Source organism: Argopecten irradians, chromosome 9, assembly GCF_041381155.1.
Source record: "Argopecten irradians isolate NY chromosome 9, Ai_NY, whole genome shotgun sequence".
NCBI classification, from domain to species: Eukaryota; Metazoa; Mollusca; class Bivalvia; order Pectinida; family Pectinidae; genus Argopecten; species Argopecten irradians.
The window spans coordinates 33038429-33064584 of NC_091142.1; the positions used below are offsets into that span (position 1 = coordinate 33038429).

Below are 26156 nucleotides of genomic sequence, written 5' to 3' on the forward strand. Positions count from 1 at the left end.
TAATGGAGGTGACAGTATACATATTGTAAGTGTGTGATGAAGGTGACAGTATACATATTGTAAGTGTGTGATGAAGGTGAAAGTGAGCATATCATATGTTCGTGATGAAGATGACAGTGTATGTATCGGAAGTGTGTGATGAAAGTGACAGTGTATATATTGTAAGTGTGTAATGGAGGTGACAGTATACATATAGTAAGTGTGTGATGAAGGTGACAGTATACATATTGTAAGTGTGTAATGGAGGTGACAGTATACATATTGTAAGTGTGTAATGGAGGTGACAGTATACATATTGTAAGTGTGTAATGGAGGTGACAGTATACATACAGTAATGAGGTGACAGTATACATATTGTAAGTGTGTAATGGAGGTGTGTAATGGTGTGTATGAGGTGACAGTATACATAGTGTGTAATGGAGGTGACAGTAATGGTAACATATGTAAGTGTGTAATGGAGGTGACAGTATACATATTGTAAGTGTGTGATGAAGGTGACAGTATACATATTGTAAGTGTGTAATGAAGGTGACAGTATACATATTGTAAGTGTGTGATGAAGGTGACAGTATACATATTGTAAGTGTGTAATGAAGGTGACAGTATACATATTGTAAGTGTGTAATGAAGGTGACAGTGTACATATTGTAAGTGTGTGATGAAGGTGACAGTATACATATTGTAAGTGTGTAATGAAGGTGACAGTGTACATATTGTAAGTGTGTAATGAAGGTGACAGTGTATATATTGTAAGTGTGTGATGAAAGTGACAATGTACATATCGTAAGTGTGTTATGAAGGTGACAATGTACATATCGTGTGTGATGAAGGTGACAATGTATATATCGTGTGTGATGAAGGTGACAATGTATATATCGTGTGTGATGAAGGTGGCAATGTACATATCGTGTGTTATGAAGGCGACAGTGTATATATTGTAAGTGTATGATGAAGGTGACAATTTATATATCGTGTGTGATGAAGGTGACAATGTACATATCGTGTGTGATGAAGGTGACAATGTATATATCGTAAGTGTATGATGAAGGTGACAATGTACATATCGTGTGTGATGAAGGTGACAATGTATATATCGTGTGTGATGAAGGTGACAATGTATATATCGTGTGATGAAGGTGACAATGTATATATCGTGTGTGATGAAGGTGGCAATGTACATATCGTGTGTTATGAAGGCGACAGTGTATATATATGTAAGTGTATGATGAAGGTGACAATTTATATATCGTGTGTGATGAAGGTGACAATGTACATATCGTGTGTGATGAAGGTGACAATGTATATATCGTAAGTGTATGATGAAAGTGACAATGTACATATCGTGTGTGATGAAGGTGACAATGTATATATCGTAAGTGTGTGATGAAGGTGACAGTGAACATATCGTAAGTGTGTGATGAAGGTGACAATGTATATATCGTAAGTGTATGATGAAGGTGACAGTGTACATATCGTGTGTGATGAAGGTGACAGTGTTTATATCATAAATGTGTGATAAAGGTGACAGTGTACATATCGTGTGTGATGAAGGTGACAGTGTACATATCGTGTGTGATGAAGGTGACAGTGTACATATTGTAAGTGTGTGATGAAGGTGACAGTGTATATATCGTAAGTGTGTGATGAAGGTGACAATGTATATATCGTAAGTGTGTGATGAAGGTGACAGTGTATATATCGTAAGTGTGTGATGAAGGTGACAGTGAACATATCATATGTTCGTGATGAATGTGACAATGTATATTATATTGTATGATTGTGTGATGAAGTGACAGTGACAGTGTATGATATCGTGTATATATGTGTGTGATGAAGGTGACAGTGTATATATCGTAAGTGTGTGATGAAGGTGACAGTGTGTAAGTATATATCGTAGTGTGTGTGAAGGTGACATGAAGTGTGTGAAGGTGACAAGTGTATATATCGTAAGTGTGTGATGAAGGTGACAATGTATATATCGTAAGTGTGTGGTGAAGGTTACAGTGTACATTTGTACGTGTATGATGAAGGTTACAGTGTACATATTATACTAGTCATCGAGGCGTTACTTGTACGAAGTATTTTCAGGGTATATAACAATACTAAATCATATTACAACAATATTGCACACAACTACAAAGAGACACTGGTATATATCCATTTTATACACTAATATATACTGTGGTATAAAGTTGTGCCAAGTCCCTGAGATTCTTAATTACTTGATCTGTATCAATAATTAAAGTTTGTGTAAAACACTATTGGAATAGTATAACATCATCTAGCCTGAAGGAACAGATCATAATTAGGTAATACACCATCACTCTCTCATACTCCAATCGACTTCAGTCAGGAAACCTGTGTTAACGTTGTTATATATCTAATGCAGCAGATAATTAACTTCTTGGCGTAAAACCTTACTATTTAAAGATTTAGTACGTTCTGTGTGCTTTGTTACAATGTATAATTGAATAGTTTCGTTCGAAGGTAAATAAATCGACCGGTAATGTTAAGTAATACGGTGGTATCCGCTTGGGAGATAAGCCTGGTACTTAGAAATATTGACTTTTGACAAAACAAATGGTGTGTACGTTTGTCACGTCGCTTCTTGTTACGCTCATTGCCTGAAGTTGCGTAAGTACGGTGTTGTATGTTTTATTCTATACTATAATGCATAAGTCTATAGAGAATATCCTTCCGTTTTTTGTCAATGACTTCATAACCCCAAAAGATATTGAGAATAATGCTTAAATATACAAAAGGTTTGACCACGTAGTTTACACAATACGGAATCATGTTAAAAATACCGATTTCCTTGAGATAATCAAAAATATGATTATGTCTCACGACATGGAATAAAGGGTACACGTCGGTGACATTGTGATCCGTATCTCTTAAATATTTAAAATCAATACAATGTACTAAGAAACGATCTACTGTGAGAGTAAAATCACATGCATGGCATGTAGGAGGATCCTCCCCTCTCAATAGATAGGAATGTGTAAAATATGTGTGTCCAGTTCGGAGTCGAGATAGAACAACTTCCTCTCTGCAGTCTTTCCGACCGGACAGTTCAGGATTTAGTGTACATGTAGGTTGTATTTTAAACAGTTTATAGTTTGTTTCGGTAGACCACCTTTGTTGTCAATGGTATTTTATGGTTGTTCGATGTCGGTGTAAGGTAGTTTCAAATCTGTTTATGATAGGGAGGACGAGTCTTAGCAGCTTTATCGGCCTTTTCATTCCCCTTTATACATACGTAAGTGGGAATTCAGAGATAAGTAATTTGTGTTTTAGAAGATAATCGAAATGTTCGGATTAAAAGATTTGAATAAGAGTATTTCTAGTGATTCTTGATTTCAAAGCCTGAAGAGCCGAAAGATAGTCGGAACAGATGATTGACTTTTCAATGCTGTGTTCTTCAATGTGGTCAAGCGCCAGACCGATAATGCATGCTTCCACAAAGCAAATAGAGGCAACATCTGGAAGTCTGAAAGAGGAACAGTGATTAGATGTACAGCATGCTGCTACAACATTATCACCATTTTTGAGCCGCCAGTGTAGATCTGAACATGATCAGGGAATGTCCTAATCCACTCCCGAAAGGAGGATTTGTGTTTTTCGGGTAATGCACTGGGTTTTGCCCTCTCATGTAGAGATAAATTGATATCAGGTGTTTGAATGAGCCAGGGTGGTACACCCGATACGGTGTACTCGTCAATGGTGTCGAAATGTATATTTAGTTCCTGCAATTTTTTTTGAAATTCTGATGCCAAATGTTGGTATGAGTTTTTGGTTTTGTGTGAATATGTCTTGGTGTTGTGGAAAAAATACAAGATAAATTGCGGGAATTTTGGGATTTGATTTCAGTTGAGGAGCATTCTGTAAGGATAATTTCTTTCGTCGATCGTCTAGAAATGGCTCAATAGCTTCCACCTGGAGACTCACATTTGTTGTTCGAGAAGCTCTAAGTACGAGACGCAGTCCCATATTCTGGATAGTGTCAAGCATCTGTAGATACAATGTAGGAGCTGCGAGCCTATCTATAGACAATCGAGCCGAAGTCAAGTTTTGATCTAATAAGTGCCCGGTAGATACGCAGAAGCATATCACGGTCTGCACCCCAATCATAATGGAAAAAGAACACGTGGAATGTTCAACGCCATCGAGCACTTATCATTCAGATGTTTGATTTGTGGAACGAAGGACAGTTTCGAGTGAAATTATTCCAAGAAATTCAGTTTGTTCAACTGTTGGAATTTTAATTCCATTGAGTGTGGCGTCTGAATCGTTGTGTTGTTTTCGTTTTTGACAGAATTGCATGCAGACAGTCTTTGGTCTTGAAAATCTTAAGCCATTTACGTCAGCCCAATTTTGTTATTTGCCTAAACATTGTTGTAGTTGTCGTTCTATAGTGTGCATGTTTTTTGATCTGTAACATATTAAGAAATCACCCACAAATAGAGACCCTTCTGCGGATTGGCAAAGCTATTTGGTAATGATGTTAATTTTTAAGCCATAAAGGGTGTGATACCACCCTGAGGGACATCCATTTCCTGTTTTTCTGTTTCTGAATAAGTTGAACCCGTTCTATGAAATGCCTGTCAGATATAAAATTTGAAATAAAATTTTGCAAATAACTACGTATACCGATATCATGGAGATCGTTCATGATTCCATATTGCCAAGTTGTATCGTATGCATTTTCAGGGTCAAAGAATACGGCCACAAGATCTTAACAAATGCTTCTCGTATAAATGTTTCTAGTTTAAGTGGTATACCGTTCCTCTGTAGTTTTTAAAGCCGCTTTACAGAGAGCTTAAACTATTATTTGATTCCAGGAACCAAACTAATCTAGTATTTATCATACGTTCTAGAGTTTTACAAATACAACTCGTCAGTGAAATATGACGATAGTAATTTGTACCAGTAGCATCCTTCCCGGGCTTCGGAAGCCTATTATAACTTTCAGTATTGGAGGAATCAAAATTTAAACATCAATGTGGGTAAGCGAGCCAGAGGCAGGGTAAATATGTTGGGACATTGGTGTTATAAAGACATAAGCTGTTTTTATCAATAGACTCTTTGATACGTCTACCTCTATCATCAGTGCCTGGGGACCCCAGAGGCTATTATGGTCGTTATTTTGCATATCAATTTGGTACTTTTTACACAAATTTTGAGTATTTATATATATCACATCATTTAAACTATATATACATTATTTAGATGACAATTTAGAAAAGACATTGACGCGAAAAAGAATATGGAACCACGGCGACTTTTGGGAAACGTGAGACTACCACTTCAAGCCAGTAATTATACGTATTGCTTCAAGTTGGATTGACTCCAAGAGGTTGCATTCTGCCTGGGTCCAATTACATGACACAATTTGTTTATCAAATTACTTTACGTACACTAAATGTAAAGATTCAAAAGCGATAGGTTATAACTACACACATCAATATCTTAGATTTTGTCTTTGTCACGGTGAACATTGAAAAAAATCACAGTAAATATGAATTGATATAGCTAAAGATACTCTACCGCTGACAAATGATATTTTTTCTCTATCAAAAACAGGAACAGACACTTTAGTATTTTTATACGGTTGCAAAAGTTACTTACTTACACCATTATCACCTTTGAAAACTTTGAGCTTCTAACATTTTTATTTCAAGATAAAAATGTTTAAAAAAAATTAATTGCAACCCCAAAAAATTCCGAGGCACCATCTCCTATATGGAGTGAACTACTGATTGCGCATGCACCAAAGGCAAAATAGATAGGCTTTGGATTTTTGAAAATAAAAATACTCTTTGATTAATGCTGAAACGAGACTTCAACGAGACTAAATAAAAATTAAAATACCAATGAAATAAAAAAAAAGTTTTAGCTACTGACTATCAAAACTGTAATGTTTCAAAATGACTACCGAATGGTTATTTGGTAGGATATTTTTAAAACATGAATTTAAAATAGAACGCATATTTAAAATGGTAGTCTGCGACAAGAATTATGTAACAATAAATATTTAAAGATGCTCCACCGCTGACAAATGGTATGTTTTCACTATCAAAAACAGGATCAGACGATTTAGCATTTTTCTTCAGCTACAAAAGTTACTTACTTTACACCATTACCACCATTGGAAAGTTTGAGCTTCTAATTTTAATTCAAGATAAAAATATAAGAAATAATTAATTGCATCCCGAAAAAGTTCCGTGACACTATGTTCTATATATAATGAAGTTCTGACTGAGCATGCACCAAAAGCATAATAAATCATTTTATGTTATTTGTTGTTTTAATTAGGCATATATATACACGATTAAACACCAATTGTTGTTCAAATGATGAGTATCATTTATGCTCTGTCAGCGGTGGAGTATCTATAAGTACTGAATAGGCAAATAGTATTGCGGTCAAGTTTCGTCGATGTGTATAATTTATTAAAAGAGGATAATTTATTGACAAAAGCGCATAAACAAACACAAAGGGATATACTTTTTTTTGTCAATTACTACAACTGTATCAACATACGTTTTCAAAATCCTATGCAAGAAAAAGTGACACAAGAACATTTATATCCTTAAATAGAGTTGTATAACTAATTGTCTATCTTTTATATAGTTTTGCCATTTTGCTATCAATGTGTTCATATTTTGAACATAACTGATGATATGTTAACATTATACATATGTATATTGAAAAGAAGACTTAATGATTATGACCGAGGTCATTTTAGTTTCATTTCACAAAAAGCCACTAGTGGGAGAGGATGAATATTCAGCACTACAGTAATGGAATAAGATTTAATTTCCACATTAATATGGATTTACTGTGATTAAAATACAGACTTTATTTATATCAGTAAACAAATCAAATAGCTAGTGTAATGCAATCAAAAATTGTGAAACCATTTCACTACTGATTGTATACACAATGGTGTGCAATGTACAGAAAGGATTAATATTATCAATATTTCTTGGATTATGCACAAATATACAAAGGAATCATGTGATACAAGGAAAATTCTTGCCAAAAGTATATGGATCCAATGTTTATATCGTGTAGGAATGTGTCTTTTATGGTAAATGTATTGGATATGTCTTGGATTTGTCTTCATTTTGGATTCCTTACATATATGCGGAGAATTGATACGACCATCGCAATTTACATGTTAATAAACATTTGTAGCATACCACACTATTGTGATTTCAAAATAAATTACCATGTCGAAGTAAAATTGCTGAGTGAATTTGCGATCAGATGTTTGGTCCTATTCTCATTGCAAATTTTCTTGATGATATTCAGCACAATTTGCAGTAATAATGTTGTTGTTATTGAAGATTTGGTCAATTTGTGCTTATAAATATCTATGAAATAGAAACTGTACACACTTAATCATTAATTTTGTATAAAAAGTGAAAAATATAATTTATCATTGTTATTTCCTTTGTTGATATACTTAAAGTGAATAGTCGGGTAACGGAAGTCGGTACAATGGTCATATATATCAAGTATAATTTCTTATGAAATAAAAAAGTTTCCCGTCAAAATCCCACCGCATTCAAGGAAATCAATGTGTATCATAAAAAAAATCCGAAACGCCCTCACGGCTGGCGATGTCCATGTAGACATTTTACGCAGCCTCGCTTTCAAAGAGTTAGGTCAATTTATTTTTAGAACTGCTCTAAATTTACACGGGACTTTTCCATAACTTCATCGGTAAAAATTGAAAAGACAGAAACAGAAAATGACAGAGGTATTGATATTTAAGGACGTTTGGAAGGCCAATGGACGCATTTATTCTAGTTTTCTTTGCCCGACTATTCATTGTTATCCTCCATATAAGCAGGAACCTCAAAGAGATACTTTTAAAAAGACTTGTACATTTAAGATGTGGTTGTGACAAGGAATTGATATATTTGTTATTAATATGTTGATTGTAGATACAGCAGGACGAATATGTATAAGATGAAACTGGTCATTTTAGTACTAAGCTGTGTTGCTCCATACGTAAGGACAGGTAAGATATTTTAAATGATTTTATCTGAATAATTCATATTGAAACATGCATTTTTGTATTGTAACATACATTTTTGTATTGTAACATGCATTTTTGTATTGTAACATACATTTTTGTATTGTAACATTGTTTTGTAACGTTTCTCTATGAACTGTGTCCCTATATATTGTAACGCGCCCTTGACAATAATTCATATTTTAACGTGTCTGTTAACATGTCCCCTTGTATTATAACGTTTACCTCTAATTTCAACGTGTCCCTTTTTATCATAACCATATGATACAGCTCTGTATGTCCAGTCAGAGTATTTTAAAAACAAATGTTGTCTTTGATTACCATAACAATGTTTTTATATTACTAAGTAATTTACTTTGAGCATGTCACTCCTGTAACAAATAATGCTGTTGTTTTAAATAATCATTTGCATGAATTTTCAGTTATGATATTGTCTCTTTTAATAGAAAAATCAATGCTGAACCATAGACAATTTAATAAAAGTACATAAACTTCAGTACTAGTCTTCCCGGTATCCCGCGGTTACTCTGGAATAGATAACTCTTTTATTTAATTAACATGCAGTTATTTTAGATCATGTGACGCAAAGTGAGAAATTTCTGTAGAATGTATTGATTAATCAGGAATACCGGTTTGTTTTGTATGAAATGTTTAGGCCGTTGTCTCAGCCAATCAGAGGTGACGTTACAAACGGTGACAATTGTTTTCGGTATGAGATAATAACATAACTAAAGATAATCCTTGTTACAAGCAGCATGTCGTTATCATGGTATACATTGTTGAAAATGAATATCATGACATTAATTTATTGGTATTAAAGGTAAGTTATTTAATTGGTTCAATGCTTACTTATCTGACAGAAAACAAAGGGTATTATTATACCTCACCGATGAGTCAGAGTCGCTGATTGGTCGAGAAACGTCACGTGTGAGGGCGACAAAACATCGTGTATCCCGCTGAACGTCATGTTCAAAAATCATGTTTCCCCCATGCGGATCCCCTTGTACGTTTAGCAAGAGTTGTCGTTCGTGTAACGGACCTCTCCGAGGTATTCCGATAACAAACATAATGGATGACAGAAAACGCTTCCGTCTGCCTTTGACCGAGAAAATTAGTAATATTGTTTGATAATAGATACAGATAGCACAATTACACTCGATGTAATGTTTATATGATGTAACATGCTAAAGGGAGTTGATTTGGGCTGAAAGATACCGTAGGTCTAACTTATGATTTAACATGTAGGGCCTAACTGTAACGTTAGCACAACAGTGTTTGAACAAACAACTTAAATTCTAGTCATTGCGTTAGACTTGTATTCTAGCGCGAGAAAAAAATATTTTTTTCGGTATAATAAACAATTGATTGCCCTGACATGACAGGAGACATCGACGCCTAGTTTACCCACGGTATGTCATTAAATGCATGATATTTGAAGGGTATCAATCTAGCACTAAACCTATTTCGGCAGAAGTCCCTCAAGGATCTGTCCTTGGTCCATTTTTGTTTTTACTCTTCGTTAATGATATTACTAATGACATAAACAGCAATTTACAATTATTTGCAGATGACACTTCTCTTTATGTAATAATACAAAATAATAATGATTTAGATACACCATCTTCACTGCTTAATAATGACTTAGCATCTAACTCGGAATGGGCACTTAAATGGCAAATTTTCTTCAACCCTAATAAAACATTAGCTATGAACCTCAGTCGACAAAATATCGATTATCCACATCTTTTATTTAATTATAATATAATTGCACAAAATGAATTTCATAACCACCTAGGGCTTACCTTCAATAGTAAAGGAACATGGTCAGACCATATTTCTAATATTTCTAACATATATCAAAAAGCTAACGCTAGATTAAGTCTACTTTGTGTATTGAACAATTTAGTTGATAGGAAAACTTTGAAAACTTTATATACTTCCTACATAAGACCAATATTAGAATATGTTGATGTAGTCTGGGGCAATTGTAAACAAGCTGAAGCTGATCTTCTTGAATCCATTCAACTGGAAGCTATGAGATTAATAACAGGACTTAAAAGAGGTACAGCTCACCATATTTTATATAACGAAACTCGACTAGAACCATTAAGTAAAAGAAGACAGAATCACAAACTTAAACTAATGTTTAAAATTATAAATAATTATACTTCAATGTATCTTCATAATATCATACAACCATATTTAAATCTAAACAATGTATATAATTATAGAAATAACAGATTTTTTAATATTCCACAGTCAAGAATTATAGCTTTAAGAAAAGTTTTTTTTCCGTCAACCATGGATATGTGGAACTCACTTGACAGTTCCATGTGAGACTCTATTTCAATTTCTTCTTTTAAATGTAAATTGAAAATTGCTCATGATATAATAGTTTCAGAAGTCTTCATGGATTCCTCTCCAACACAACTTAACATAATCCTTTGCCAACTTAGAAATTTTAAAAGTGACTTTAATTTTGATAAACATTCTGATCACCTGACTGATAACTCATCCTGTGTATGTGGTGTTCCCAGTAAGATTTAGCTCATTTTTTCTTTCAATATCCATTGTATAATCATTCAAGGCACCACATTTTATCCATCTACAAGTTTTAGGTTATGTAAATCTACAATGCCTGCTGTGTGGCATCCGTAATGTACCTGATCAATTAAATGCATTTATTCTTTATCATGTAAATTTATAGATTAAATCCTAAAAACGTTTTTCTATGAACAAATAATTTGAATTATATGCAATATTAAGTAGTAGTAATTCAGTTACATATACTTATGATATCATAGCAATTAAGTCATTATTGTTGTATAATACATTTATATATAACATTCAAGTATGAATGCAGGAATGAATGAAATTTTTTGAGAAGAAATTATCCTTTTAATTATAATGTATAGTCCATTAAATTACACGATGATCATAAATCCATTATTCTTGAATTCGATACAAAACACGTAATGCCATATATTTGTAATAAATTGAAACATTCCATATTTCTTTCAAGCCTAACCGGAAGTAACAGAAGAATATAGGCAATATGCTTGTTGTCTTATTCTTTTGACAATATAATGTATATATTTACTCTGTATTTATGAATGTTTGTATTGTTAATAAAATATTTTTGAAATTAAAAAAAAATCATGACATTGTACCGTCACTTTATGTTTGTCAGGTCATGTTTGGTTGCTTGTTTTCAAAGGTTATTTTACATTTTATCAGATATCCTGCTTTGTTCTGAATACCTGATTTCTGGATCTCACGGAGTAGAGGACGAAGCTCTAACCGCTGCCTCTGTACACAATCATCCCGTTGACTGCGGTCCTAGAAACGGGAGACTATTCTATCCTGGAGATGATTCCTTACCAAGAGAAAGACTTGGTGGTTGGATAAGTAATGTATACGACACAGACCAATATATACAGGTACATTAATGGTATATACTAAGAACACGATTCAGTCGCGGTATGGTTTAATATATTGTCGTATAAACGGTTGAAATTCTTTTGCGGATCGTGAACAAATTTCGGTATATGTCACCTTCGGCCTCCGCTCATTGAATGGTTTATTGCCTATTTATTTTGTCTTCTTGTATCTCCTATTGCTATTGTTATATCATTTGACTGACTGCTTTTGTTTTATGTGTGGTCTTGGAAATCCGCCAATCTATTTGTCTACACAGTTAGGATTGCTTCTTTACTAATTACCATTATACTATTTGAAGTAATTCGTATCCTACATACATTTGTAAGGATCCCGTGGTATCATGAATTACAATTAGGTTTCTAAGAATACAATATAATTAGATACTCATTGAAGTGAGTAATGGTTCGGCAGTGCTTCGTATTTGGAGATATATTTATGTGTAATAATTGGAACCTTATTATACATATGATGTGGCTATGTGATAAAGTCTATAAATTCTGCCTTTAGGTAAGCTTTCCTGTGGACACAATAGTTACCGGTGTGACAATACAGGGACGGTACAAAGATTATAACCAATGGGTAAAGTCGTACTATGTACTACATAGCATGGATAACGTCACATGGACAACGGTGACATCAAACGGATCTCTCTTAGTATGTATTACTATTTATCTTTGCATGTTAATAGTACGGACGTTATGCTAAAGGTTTACGGTCCGTTGCAAATATCGATAGATAGATAAAAAAATTTCCTTACAGTCATGGGATATCCCTTTGAAGTATGAAAGAAAAACAGTAATCCGTAAATTACAAAAGAGGAAGACACACGAATTATACTAACGCATTCTATCTGTGTTCAAAGTGATGAGGTCCGCTAAAGAATGTATGACAACAATTGAGGCTTGATAGAGTGTTACCAGAATATGTCATCTTATGATGCAAATACATCTCAAATTCTTTGTATCTGTTAGAGATTTTATTATGCATTGTGTACATGTATGCTACAGACACCAGTTTAGTTTTAAGCATGCGCGTTCCACTATTTATCCACTTTTTGTTATTTATCATAATTGTTGAAAAGGTGGGTTGAAGTTGCTTGCTTTTAAGTTAAACGGAACCCAAAATTAAGAACTTGCAACCAACTTCAGCCCTCCAGTTGAAGATACTTGCCTGCATGATTTTTTGTGATATTTTAAAAGTGTTCGATCGCGTATGGCACAGAAGTTTGATGGTATGATTGAGGTTCTATAGAATCCGCGGAGAAAGGTAACATTGGACTAAAACTATGTGTTTGATAGACGACAAAATATATTACTGATATTATTATTATTTACACTTTCTCTTCGTTCCGCTTCAATGAAACTAGTAAACTCAAATCATTTTAATTCTCAAAGAAGATGCTTGGTCATGCGCTGACATCTGACCGGCGCGATCCTACATTTTGACCTTTGTCTATAACGCAGCAAGAATCGAATGCAAATCGTAACGTTAATGAACAAGATTGTTAAATCCTATACATTGTATAATGGTCTACAAACGCGGCAGTGAACGGAGCTATAAAAAAACCGTGTACTCACTGAAGCGCTGACGAACAAAGGAAACTCGTCACGTTTATACGTTGCCGAATTGACTAATGTATTTATGGGACGAGTTGTCTTAGCGTTTTACAGGGGTCCTACTTCACTACATTCACTACATAACTATAGCGTTATACAGGCATATCCCATTTCACTGCATTCCTCCTCTCTACGTTCCTGTATCCAAGAAAAGAAGAATGTCTGAAAAATTCGAAAAAAAACTCTTTTGCTCTGGATCCTCATCCAACATTAAGCTGATAGTCTGCTGCGTGCTTCAGTTTCGCGCAAGATGAGGATTCCGATTTGGTTTCATGGTCAACAGCTGCGTGTCGACCTCACCCTCGCTATCAGTGGTGCCAAGATGCTCAACAGCACTGACAGTTTGAACCGATCTGGTGAACAGCAGACTCTTTTTCTTGTCCGCAACCCGGTATAGAACTGGTGACTTTACAGCTGTGGTGAGGTAGGGGCCTTTCCTTGGTGATTTAAACTTTGGGCTTTGTCCAACCTTGGTTGCTGAGTATACTCTTAATATAATAATAACCCCGACATTATAAAGTTTTTTATTAGGAAGCTCGTCGGACCTGTGTTGCAGAGAGGTTCTCACGGGCTATTTGATGAACTTCTTGTAATTTGTCCTGCAGATATTACACATACTCGGCTGGCTCCTTACGTTTCTTATTCAGAGACATAGTACCAAGGAAAATATCCATTGGTTGGCACACTTCTCTTTCCAACATCATACGATTCGGGGGGTGTCGAATAGCCCCAGCCAGTTGCTGCAAGTGAAGGTCCCAATTACTTTGTTAACCCTTAAGGAAACAGCGTATGACCTGAAGAATGGTTCAATTACACCTCTCCACCTGACCATTGGAGGCTGGATGGTATGGGGTAGTGCGGGTTTTCGAAATCTACAGCAGCTCGTAGATTGCTAACACGACAGTCCCGTCCATATTCTTTCCCTGATAAGTATGGAGTTTGGTCGGACAACCAAGCCATATAAAGAATCCATAAACAACTGTTCTTGCTACTGTTTCAGCTTTGACATGACATGGAATAACATTCAAGCCATATGATAAACTGATCCACAAGAACAAGAATATACTTATTCCCTTCTCTCGACACAATTCAGGGTCCAAGGACGCTTATTATGGTTACAGATTGTAAAAGAAGCTACAAATTGTCAGAGATCCCGTACCAAATCACTGTACGTATGATCTTTTCAATTGGTTTTTGTCTGTCCGAAATGACCTGATGATGGCAGATTGTGTGCTTTCTCTATAAAAATTAATTTTGGGAGCAAAAACAACAGTGTTGATTCGAATGGGTCCTCCCATACATAGTTCCATACCCTATCTTTACACTGCAGTTGCGTACGACATGACCACCAATGCGGGGTTGCTGGCCTGTCAAGGCGAATCTCGTGCTGTTCCGGAATCATGTCTGACTTTAACCAAATAATGAGCACCGCCAAATCCGGGTGATGCAACTGCTGTTCCCGATGATCGTCTGCCTTCAAAACCTCAGAGCAGTTGGGTTCAGGAGGAACCGCAATCCGATTGAGAGTTAACGGGACCACGTAGTCGACATCCTTTCAAATGTTTTCCACTGTTCCCGAGCCCTTGAACAGTACTTACAACCACCGCGAAGCAAGGCATCTAGCGGGACATTGTAACTGTAATTGTCTCAACTCGTTATTCTCTCCGGCACACGAAAGAGACAATCCTCATTGACGTGTACTCTTCTCGGCCGATGCTGAATAATCATCGCGTACGCGGACAACTCTTCAATCCATCGCGCCAACTGGCCCTCAATATTTTTTTGAAATTCAGAAGCCATAGCAAGCTGCTATGGTCTGTTCTTATAATAAATGGTCTGCAGAGCAAATAAAAGCGGAATTGCCTGTTGAATGTGAAGACCGCAAGGAGTCCCTTCCGAGTGGAACAATACTTCCCCTGGCATGATGTCAGGACTTTGCTTGCGAATGCAATAGTTTGCTTCCGTCTCTTCTGAACCTGAGATATGTCTGCCCCTATCGACCGGTCAGACGCATCCGTATCAATAATAAAGGCGTCTTCCGGGTTCGGGTAAGCAATGGCTAAAGAACTTCAGCTCAAGTTTTCTTTAAATGACCATGAAAGGTCGTGCCTAGAACTTGCCAGTATTCGACGGCAATATCCAATGTACTCACGAATTGATTACCTTCTAGCGCATCCAAATAGCTCTCGATTATCGGAAGAGAAAATGAGTCCTTCACAGTCACCTTATTAAGTGTCCTGTAGTCTATGCAATAACGCAATGTAACATCTGCGTGTTGTGTTCCTCCTCCACATCTTCTCTCGGACCGGCGCAGGATCTACTGTGTCTATACGGTACTTAATGTCTCCAGCAAATAACCACAGGTCCATGTCATTCTTAGCAAAAACATCGCTGAATTGGGTTAGCAGCTTTATAACTTTAGTAGCTTTACTTGAACTTAATTCTGCTGTAGCCCGTTGCCAAATGTCTGTTAAATGTTCGAGAACCTCACGCATCACTTCCTCTACACACATCGGAAATCATTACCTATCTCATTGCCCTCCCCTTCTTCGTCCTCCGTGATAATTCGGTCCACTTCCATTAGGCCATGGGCTTCCACTTCCTGATATTTCTTCTGCGTAAAAAATATCTTTGAAAGATTAAGCAATAACATACCCTAACCAACTGATCTGACAAGACTAACCGGTGAAAGCAACCCCTTTAAGTTTTTTCTAGCGAAAAGCCCCAAGCAAAAAATTGGTCTCCGGAGGCAACCTTTCTTCTGTGCAATCAAGACAAATATTCGAGCCTTTTTCAGGCAAAAGATAGATGTCCAGCAATATTTTATAGTTAGAGAAATCAATGTACGCTTTGTGCCTCTCAAGAAAATCAATGTCAACGATAACAGCATCCCTAATATCTGCAACCACGAAAGTGACCTTGTTGTTAATTGACCCTATCTCAATATCTATATTGTCATCAAATTTTGGCTGGAAATTTGGAGTCTTTCCCCACTCCTGTTAGCCATATCTGCCGCGCAGGTATTTCGTCAAGTCCTAGTGTATTAAAGCACTCGTTGCTTATAAAGGATACTTGAGTTACAGTGTCTATTACCGCATCAACAACATTTTCACCAATCCTAACAGGTAGATAGAGAGTTCTCGCTAACATATTCTATCGCCTCTTATGAAAAGTCACTTCCTGAGCTCGGAGATCCAATGACGGCCCATCTGTAATGCAAGCCTGCATACCTCGGGTTGAGGGGTGGCCTATTTCCTCAACCCTTTGACGTTTATATTACCCGATGGCCTCACTGGCGAAAGCGACCGTGATCTTTGAGGGGACATTGACATTTCACCATTTAGCTGTTTACACTCCCTCGCAAAGTTGGGGTCTTACTATCCACTCTGGTAGGCGATCGGGAACGGGTTTCCGACTTGACTGCCTGTGCCATCTTGTATGTTTCCAACTTCATACCCGCCATTTCATTCGGAAGCTTCTGTACCCGGTCCTCGAACCTATCGGACCTAGCAACTGACCTAACACAGGAACATCATGAATGCATGGATCACACTCATCATCAGCAAATGCCACTCGTTCACCTCAATTTTTTTGTTTTGCCCCCAATATTTATCTTTAATTAGTCACTGCTGTTTTTACCATCACTAGAACATTCTAGTTTAAGAGAACGGTGATGATGATGCACAAACCATGGAGACAATCAACTACAATATTAACAATTTATTTACATAGATATTTTTACATTGATATACAAATCTTCCCATCTTGCTCACACAGATTCATTCAGTCTCGCTCACTAAGCCTAAATATACATATATACAGGAACGGTTGCAAATGTCATATACTGTCTCTGCACACGATCACTATCCTCTATGATAGTCGGGGTCTCTCATGTGATGGTCAGGACAACGATGACGTCACCCAGACGTAAACAGTTGTTCAGTTGTTTCCGCGGTCTCGTTCAGGACCCGCGAACACTCTCTCTCTTTGGCTCTTATGTGTCACCCAGATACTTAACATAGGATGCTGAAGCCGCAGCTGAAGATTTTAGCGTCCTAAAGGCGACTCTGACCCCTACCAGCACAATTAGGAGCATTCCATTTGTAGGCGGTCAGGCGAGTCTCTCATCAGTCCGCGGAACCAAATCTCATATGTCGAATTGGCTGTCTTATCCACTCAGTAGCCGTATCCTCACATACGGGTATGTCATAGAGACCAGGCTTAATACACTGAATCACCTCAAACAAAGAATAATATACGAAGATAGATGATAATAGTGACATAACAAAATAACAAATACATAGCTTCTAACCTGCCTTGTTTTAAACAAAGAAAACATCCCGGTGACAAACGAAAAATCTCGTACGCATCTGAAAACGAACTACTTGTACCGGTACAGTTCTGCTGGTACGGCGCGTTCCATTTTAGATACAGCAGATTCGTATCGATACAACTGGTACGAATCTGCAAATGGAACGCACGGTGTGTGTCGTTACTTACCCGGTGCCTCTAACACCCAGAACAGGATGTAAAAAATATCCGGCGTAACGTATTTATACTTATCGCGAATAATGAACCGTGACAAGCATCATCATAGCGTGACCGGAGATTTATCCATTGCTGTCACAGCACCCCTGAGGAATGCCATCATCTGGACAACGTCTTCTGGTGAATTAGGGAAACCGTCTGTTTCCATCTCTTGAGTACGCTCAGCGAATTCATCCAACTCTTCCTTTCGGCACTGAGAGAGGTCTTGTAGTTTCCTACTGACAATATGCGTTAAACTCTTTTACCAAACCTCAGCTCCATATTCTGGCATAATAATATAAAATAGATTCGAACAGATGAAGGCTGAGAACTACAGTATTTTAATGCCTTATCGCGAAGGCTTTCAATGAAACGGTCTGTTTTCTGTTGATTTCCCCAACCATGTCTATCCGCGATGTGTTTGAACTAAAGACAGGAAGGGGCCCACTCAGTTTTGCCGTCATATGTCAATACTTTAACCTAGTAATAATCACCACGTTCATGAGCACCGCTTCAGACACGACCCAGAGATCGTGACCGACTTTGGTGTCCCCCTCTAATATCCCCAGTATCATTGGCCGACTCTATTTTAATTACGCCCAATCAACGACCCCTTGGTCGTTTACCATTGCCTTTCCATAAACCCCATTAGGCGTCATTTGGTCTATCCTATCCAGCACCTGCTACATGGTACCGGTTTTAATCCATGAATCCCTAATTCGCTGTAATCCTCTATCTCTCTGTGAAAAAAAAACTATCTTTCTTCGACAACTCTTTTTTCAAATCATCGATTTGCTCCAACATATACTCTGAGAAACTTTTCTCAATGGACTGGAGTGAAGCAGCCAACTTTTGAGTCTGCCCTTTGCCATCTGACCGCGGCTTTGCCCCTCTCCCGATTATCACCTTCCCATCCTTTATTAACGGATCGAGGTTGTAGTGGGCACACCTTCCAACATGTTCAGGTCCTCTAACCTTATGTATCACTCTACATATCACTTGCACATATTCTAATCATTGTTTACAATATAGCGATTTTACTAGTCAGTATATATAACATCATTATATTCAGTTGGGACGAGAGGGAATCAATGAACCATCATTATGACGGTATAGGGGGAAATACATTTGCAATACTTAAAACAATGTGTAACACTTTTATAATTTAAAGTATCTTTGCTGCATGACAACTTAGCCCATTTTAAGACGGAAAAATATAAATCCATATTGTCAATCACATGTTATGAGAAAAGATCTCGAGTGTAAATGAACCATCATTTGGCGATAATGGAGAAATATATTTACATATGTATAATCATTAGAAAAAAGCTTTGCTGCATGATAATTAAGGCATTTCCGTTTAAGTTGTTCAATGGGAACACAGACATGAACACACCAGTGACGTCATCATTAACACCGAATATCACAGTTCGGCATTTACGGATCAACCCACAGACCTGGGAATGGTACCCGACTATGCGGTTTGATGTCAGCGGCTGTCAAATTCAACAGCAGATAGGTAAATTCGAAGTGAAGTTACATTTTGTATGGAAGAATTAGATAACAAAATAATACAATAAAATATATCAACTCACAAAAAATTAACAAGAAAAAACCCATGTGTAGTTGAAAGGTAAACAAAATGCTAGCCACTCAGAGTTGTTAATAATAAGCCTAATAATATGGGTAGGTTTAGCGGACTAGGTATTATGTTTTTCAAGCAAACAAAGATTACTTATTTCTATATTAAAACATGGCTGTGATGTTATCTATTGTTATAGCTTGAGGTTTAGTTGAGACAAAGTCGACTATTGTCACCTATTACTGGGAATAGTTACCTTTTCCTGTGGAACAGTTTGTGAACTATTCTACGGTAAAAGGTGAAAATGACTAAGCACATAGTCAACGTTATAACCTTATTCCTTCTGGGAATTCGCATTCCTTAAATCCAGGGAGATGAAACAATAGTTATATGAAAGTGACAAACAAATCCAGAATTCCAAGCTACAACAATCATGTTTTATTTAAGATAAATCTCAGGTTCCTGCCATGATAAATTTGTACACTTATATCTATATGTAAGCAATTTTCATCACTTCATTCAAAAATAAAATCCATCATTTCCTACACAACCACTTTATCTATAATAGTTTATAAATGGCTTCACTTTTATGAATCCAGAAAAGAGAGGTTTAGATGGAATCCTATGAGGCAACAGCTCAATTTTCTGAAAATATTCGAAAAGAAATTACAGATGCTTGAAGTTTTATCTTTTATATCCACTTTTCTATTTTTTCATATATTTTTATCCAAATCACTTCATATTCTGTAAAAATGGCATCTATTTAATGCATTTACATTCCCGGGATTGCTTTCATGAAACCCATATTCTTGTGTCACATGATCTTGATCAGCTCTCTGTGCTGCATTTAAAATTGTTTGGACCAAATCATTTAACCTTTATATCCAAAAAGCATCACTACTGTGTTCAAATCTGCATACAGAGCTACATATGTATGGTCCTCCATGTTGAAGAGTGAAAACTAAACTGAGTAAATGTTTCAGTGTGAGTTCTATATAGTACCTGTGCATGGATCTCTCAAAACGTTCATGCAAATCATGATGCATGCTCTCTTACTGAGATATTGAAACGCAACATGAATAGATCTCAAGGTCTTGTAGACAGTAAGGGGTTTACCTGGGGCTGTGGAATAGTTAAACAATACCCAGTGTAATAGTGGAGAGTACCAGTGACATTCGGTGCCATGTTTTAAGTATGAGAAACACCTCAAACTGTGGAATAGTCAAGACAATTCATTATCTTGACTATTCCACAGTTTGAGGTGTTTCTCCTATACTTAAATGTAATCTATGTTGATCTTGTTTACAAAACCAGCTTACCTACAAAACATTTACGTCCATAGAAAGGCTGGATAAACTGACTTTTTCGTTTTGTTTGGTTTTTAGCCATTTGTTGTTCTCTTTATTTTTGTGCACCATGCTCATATGTCATGCTACAATATTAATGATTGGTAATTGTAATGAGTGACCATCACAGAAATCCGTGCCCCGTCCCACAAATGTCATTCGGTATCCCTCAAAATCATGTGTACCATTTTTATTCCGAAATATCAATATTGTCCAATCAGCAGGCTCTATTTCGTTACCATGTCGACATTCAAAATACCAGCTGTAATTGCGATCAGACAATATCTAAATATCTTCCAACAAGGAACAAGGTTATGGTAGCTATGTTTATCGGTCGGTCGCGAACGAATGGTCTTTCCTATTTACTTAAAGCTGACAGAGGTTTTGAACTTGCATTGTCAGCTTTAACCATCAAAAGATTTATGTGCAGTCTCATTGCATTTCAATGGATAGCCAAGGTCATTTTTTCGTATTGCTACAAATGTATAGTTTCTCCTTTTCCATTACCGTAACGTATAAAAAAATCATCGTTTTCGCTTAACACATTTACCATGTTTCTTTCAAAATTGTCTCTCGCATTCACATAAAGTTACAGGTAATGTAAAAGGAAGGTATTTGATTATTATTATATTAAATATTGATTGTTGGACAGGAGGACTAAGTAAGTATGAACGGAGGTATGTAACACTTTCTGAGGAAATGGGAAATCATACAGTCTTCGGTCCAATGTCAAGCCGTTTCATAGGGGATTGTGCCTCGAAATGTCATGGCCACATCATGTGTATGTCGTTCGCCTCCAACGCCCTCAATGGGGTGCCGACGTGTACTGGATATGACGCAAGGATCGCCATGTATGAAACAAGCTCGCTCGGCATGGAAGTGTACATTAACAAAGGTGTGATAAATAAAATGTCTCTCGTAATAATCAGGGTGTTGAAATATATACATAGCAGCCGTTTCTTTCTTATATATTTCAGTATTTAGACGTGGTTGACTTACAGTATTAGAAACATGCAATTAAGAATGTATTCTTCTGAAGTTTCAGTCCCGTTTAAGACTCGTTTCGACATAGATCAAAGAGGTTATTAGATTTTTAAATAAAATATATCAATATCTGCAGCAAGTTGCCAGTTGCAAATTTTGTCAAAAAATTACATTTCTATTTTTAATAGATTTTTTATACAGGGATTTTAAGAAATAGTCCATTTGGCGGCCATTTTGAAATTGTGTATTTTTTCGCTTTGAGTAGAGCCACCGTTTTACCAATTTTACTGAAATTGATTTTTCTTAAATTATCACTGCGCAAGTATTTTTAGCTGTATCGAGATAATTTTTGCTGTAAATCTTTACTGGGTTCGTGGAAATTAAAATATTGAGCATTAATGTGTGAAATGAATCATTTTTGTCACACTATTCGTACATTTAATGGTAATTTGAGCACTTTTATTTTTTACTCTAAAATACTGAAAAATAACAAATATTCAAATGGGGCAAAAATAAGCACACGGGCCCCCATTTTTCTGCCTGATTTAGAAAAAAAAAACTTTCCCTGTTGATATGCAAAATATTAACAAAAGTTTAATACCAGACCTTTTTCTATAAAGGGTTAAATTTGGCAAAAATGGCTAAAAACAGTGTATTTTGTAGCTCAAAATTAAGGGGTAGGGGTAGCATATGATGTTATTCTGAGAAAAAGTATTAGTCTTATTAATCAAAACTGGTATATTTTTAAAGAAGATTACTGGAAAATAAATTCTACAAACATTAATACATATCAAACACCTCATTAGGAAATTATGGCCTTAATATCTTGTGTATATAGTCAAAACGGCAAAATTCCCATAAAATCCGATATTTTTTCAACTGGGTATCTTTGAGTGACAATACCTCAAAAACGAGTACACAGATATGGTTTTTTCTTCCATTTTCTTTTATGATATGAACTCCACTTTCCAAAAATCTATATAAGAAAAAAAATTAATACAAGAAAATTTTGACCTCTCAGATGAGTACATCCTTAAAGCAGATAATGAGATGTAAATGGTGGTTATTATGTGATTTTTCGTATAATTCAATCATCGTATTGTAAAGATTAATGTATAAATTATCGGTAAAACATCAAGTTCTGTCAAGTGTCTAGACCGTGCTGTTGTTTCATCATATCACAATGGGCAGAGATACCTTTACATCCTTATATATATGTGGAGCATCATTTCATTGGATGATTTAAGACGTAAGTTGCATGTTCCTATCTAACTGATATATATATAGGTTTGTGTGTGTATCTTTGAAAATAAGTATATAATACCATATCTTCCTTAAGATATACTAGAGACGTATGACTACAAAGTGGATCAGGAAGCCGCCATCTTGTATAACATCGTAGAGGTAAGACAGGATCAGGGGAGTGCAGCAAAGACTTGTACCTCAATGTACACACGTCTGATGGTTGTCGACACGTTAACCAGGATGGAAGGTCTGAACAGGATCATCGCCAAGTATTATGTACTGAGTAAGTAAAATAGATTTATAAAATGATTGATGGTAGATTTAACTCACATAACGATGTTATATAAAAAGATTCACACATGATTTTGTTTAGTCATTTCTTTACTTTCTCCAGTTAGACATAGAAAAGATAGATGGGTTGGCAAGTCTATTACGTTTGTAAAAAATCAAAATACATTCAAAAATACATTTCAAAACACATATTTTCAGTATTTCAGTTAGCCATGAAACTGGGTATTGTTGGTAACAAGTGCTTTCTAATTTTAAATAATGTAGTTATCTTCTCAATATCAGGCCTATTTCAAACTTGCATCGCCAAATATAAACAATAAAACTAACAGACTTACAATATTAAAGTCTATTGCATCAATTAATGTCTGATTTTGTTATAAGTGGAAACTATAGTTCGAAACTCATTATTTTTTGCCAGTACAAGATTTCCGATTCTTCGTCGCCGGAACTTACACATCATCGGTTTGGAGTTACACAGGAGATAAAGGAGATGTTATCGACAGTGACCTCTGGTCTCCTGGTAACCCAGGTCAAGGTCACTGCGTCATGTTGACAGAGAGAGGTTTGGCCAGTGTGGATTGCCAGGAACAACTTTTCTCGATTTGTGGGTACATGTATTAGTTTTCGAGAAGGTAGCAGTCGAATGCAGTGGTTGATCAGTCATTTGACTCTCACCACATTAGCCGGAGATGGACCAGTTACAGAACAATTTGACGTTTTGACTGTTGTAGTTATGTGATAAACATAAGTTCCTGTTCATTTTTGTAAAACTCGTCTCGATGTAATTCTTTGCTTGTTATCCGCCAAGACTTTCATAATTCATGTAGACTTTATAAAATATGATATCAAATGGATGTTCGTTCTAATTATGAATTTATCGAAACGGTGTTCTAACTTAAGCACTAACGTTTATCCTACCTGTCATTCTGCATACACTGAATCAATACTACACCACGTGACAAAATGTAAGAATCCTGATTGACTACACACCAATATCTCCCAGAGTTTATTGCGGTCCCCACATTCACATGTCGGGGCCGTTATGCATCCTTGAAGAGATTTACTACACACATGGAGGTACTTTTTGCAATATTGTCCGAGGAAGCGGCGAAGTTGCGCGAAATTGAACGCGAATCTATTGTGACGTCAATATTACCTGACGTGTGCTCGATCAAGTCGTCAAGATGGAGGGCAGGCTGTGGTGTACAGGGAAGGAAATAAATGTTGCTTTTCTACAGAAAACAGCTCACTATCGTCATGAAACTTAACTTCGTTTGAAGAAATACAGAGCTCTGCGAAAGTTTTATGGTGTGTTTATAATTCAACATCATTGTGTAAAATGAAGAATGCGTTGCGAAGTGTCCTTTGAGGTGTTTCTATTATAACGAAAGTAAAAATGTACTTAACCCATTATGGGCTGGTTGAAAGGGCACTATTCCCTCATAGTATTGCCTCGTGATGGGATAGTGAACGAGCAGAAGGCTAATTTCCTCGACAAAACTATCAGACAATAGTGCCCTCTAAACCAGGCCATAACAAATGAATACTCAGTACCATATTGTGTTTCAGTAAAATACTATTTATTGAATTGATTTTTCATTTTCCTATTGACCGATCGGTGAACAAGATGGCTGACAGGACGTCATCTTGCATTTTCACAATTGAAGTTTGGTAACACTATTCTCAGAGAGCAATGAAGGGATTTATCTTCAAATTTCAAGTGCAAGTTTCCCTGGGCCCCTTATTGTTCGTATTGCATTTTGGAGACAAATCGGTTCTAACAAAATTGATCAATCAAAGGGCACATAATATAACAGTAAAAAATATAAGAAATATAAAGACAAACTAAAGCTAAGGGGGAGTAGAATTCAAGAAAAATATAAATGAAAAGTAAAAATTGTTACCTCCCTTGCTATAGTAAACATGCAAGTCATTGGGCTTGGCCTACACGATAAACACACACGACAACTATCTGGAAGAGATCTTACAATTATCACAGGTTGCCGTCTTGTGTGCTTTGCAGCCTACTGAAACATTCCTTAGTTTTCAGCACATCGGAGATAACTTACGTTAGGGGCTGTTATCCCACACTCGGGCCCGCCTGAAACCTGAAGGGATCTCTTTCCTGTTTCTTTTCTATCTTAGCCATTGGAACGATGCCTATTAACATGTTCCAGTTTTCAGTTCTTTATTACTTTTTAAACCATTTGGTTTATCAGTACAGAGCATATTTATACAGTGCAGACAGGAAAACCACTACAATGTACATACACACACAAACACACTCGCAGCGTCCATTGTATACGTACATGCTGTTTAGAGAGACATCTTACATTTATGATACATTTTGATTAGTCAAATTATTTTTACTTTCATATTATATTTTCATCAATTAATAACATATACCATGTATATGGTTATTTGCCACATTATGTATCTATGACACACAACACGTTTTAACACTCTTATATTACATGAAGACTTATTATGTTCTCATATTATGATCTTTTTTAAATTCACAATACATTAATTTATTAATCCTATAATACATTTGAACGTTAATCCATTTATATCCAAACAATGTTTCTTACATTACATCTACACATTACTCATCTTACTTCATTAACCAGCGCACATTTTATACATTGATACGTTACATATTATATTAACTATTAACATTAATGATCATTAGAACGTTAACTAAGCACATTACATGTATATGATTTTTTTTTTATCGACGGTATTATAATACGTTACAATTACGTAGACAAGATCTTGTTTAGGAGTTACTCAAGATTACAGTATAAGTATTTTTATCACATAAAACTGCAACAATACATCATCATTACTTATTAATTCATTCCAATATCACCATCATATTTAAATATTGTATAGTACAGCGTATACATTAATATTAAAATTTTTTTTATGAGATGCTACTAATTTATGCTAATAGTTCCTCTCTTTATTTGTTGCTCAGTTCTGAAAACTTTGGGTTAAATTTGACCTAATCTTATGTCTAATATCTGTTTTCATTAATTGCAACCATTTTTAACCAAACTAGGAGTGTGAAAAAC

General features: G+C 36.0%; 1 protein-coding gene across 1 annotated transcript; it reads left to right on the top strand.

The window, feature by feature from the left end:
* The first annotated feature begins 18607 nt into the window (after positions 1-18607).
* Positions 18608-24480, top strand: LOC138330944 (uncharacterized). Its single transcript, XM_069278418.1, has 4 exons — positions 18608-19150; positions 21212-21454; positions 22883-23071; positions 23498-24480. The coding sequence occupies exons 1-4, from the start codon at positions 18898-18900 to the stop codon at positions 23698-23700; spliced, it is 888 nt and encodes a 295-aa protein (XP_069134519.1). The 5' UTR covers positions 18608-18897; the 3' UTR covers positions 23701-24480.
* The last annotated feature ends 1676 nt before the right edge of the window (positions 24481-26156 follow it).

Excerpts from the sequence above, each read along its gene's own strand:
- LOC138330944 (XM_069278418.1), top strand. The coding sequence starts at position 18,898 with ATGAACCATCATTTGGCGATAATGGAGAAATATATTTACATATGTATA. Across the intron at positions 19,151-21,211 it reads TCAAATTCAACAGCAGATAG|GAGGACTAAGTAAGTATGAA; the intron begins GTAAATTCGAAG and ends ATTGTTGGACAG. Across the intron at positions 21,455-22,882 it reads GGAAGTGTACATTAACAAAG|ATATACTAGAGACGTATGAC; the intron begins GTGTGATAAATA and ends ATCTTCCTTAAG.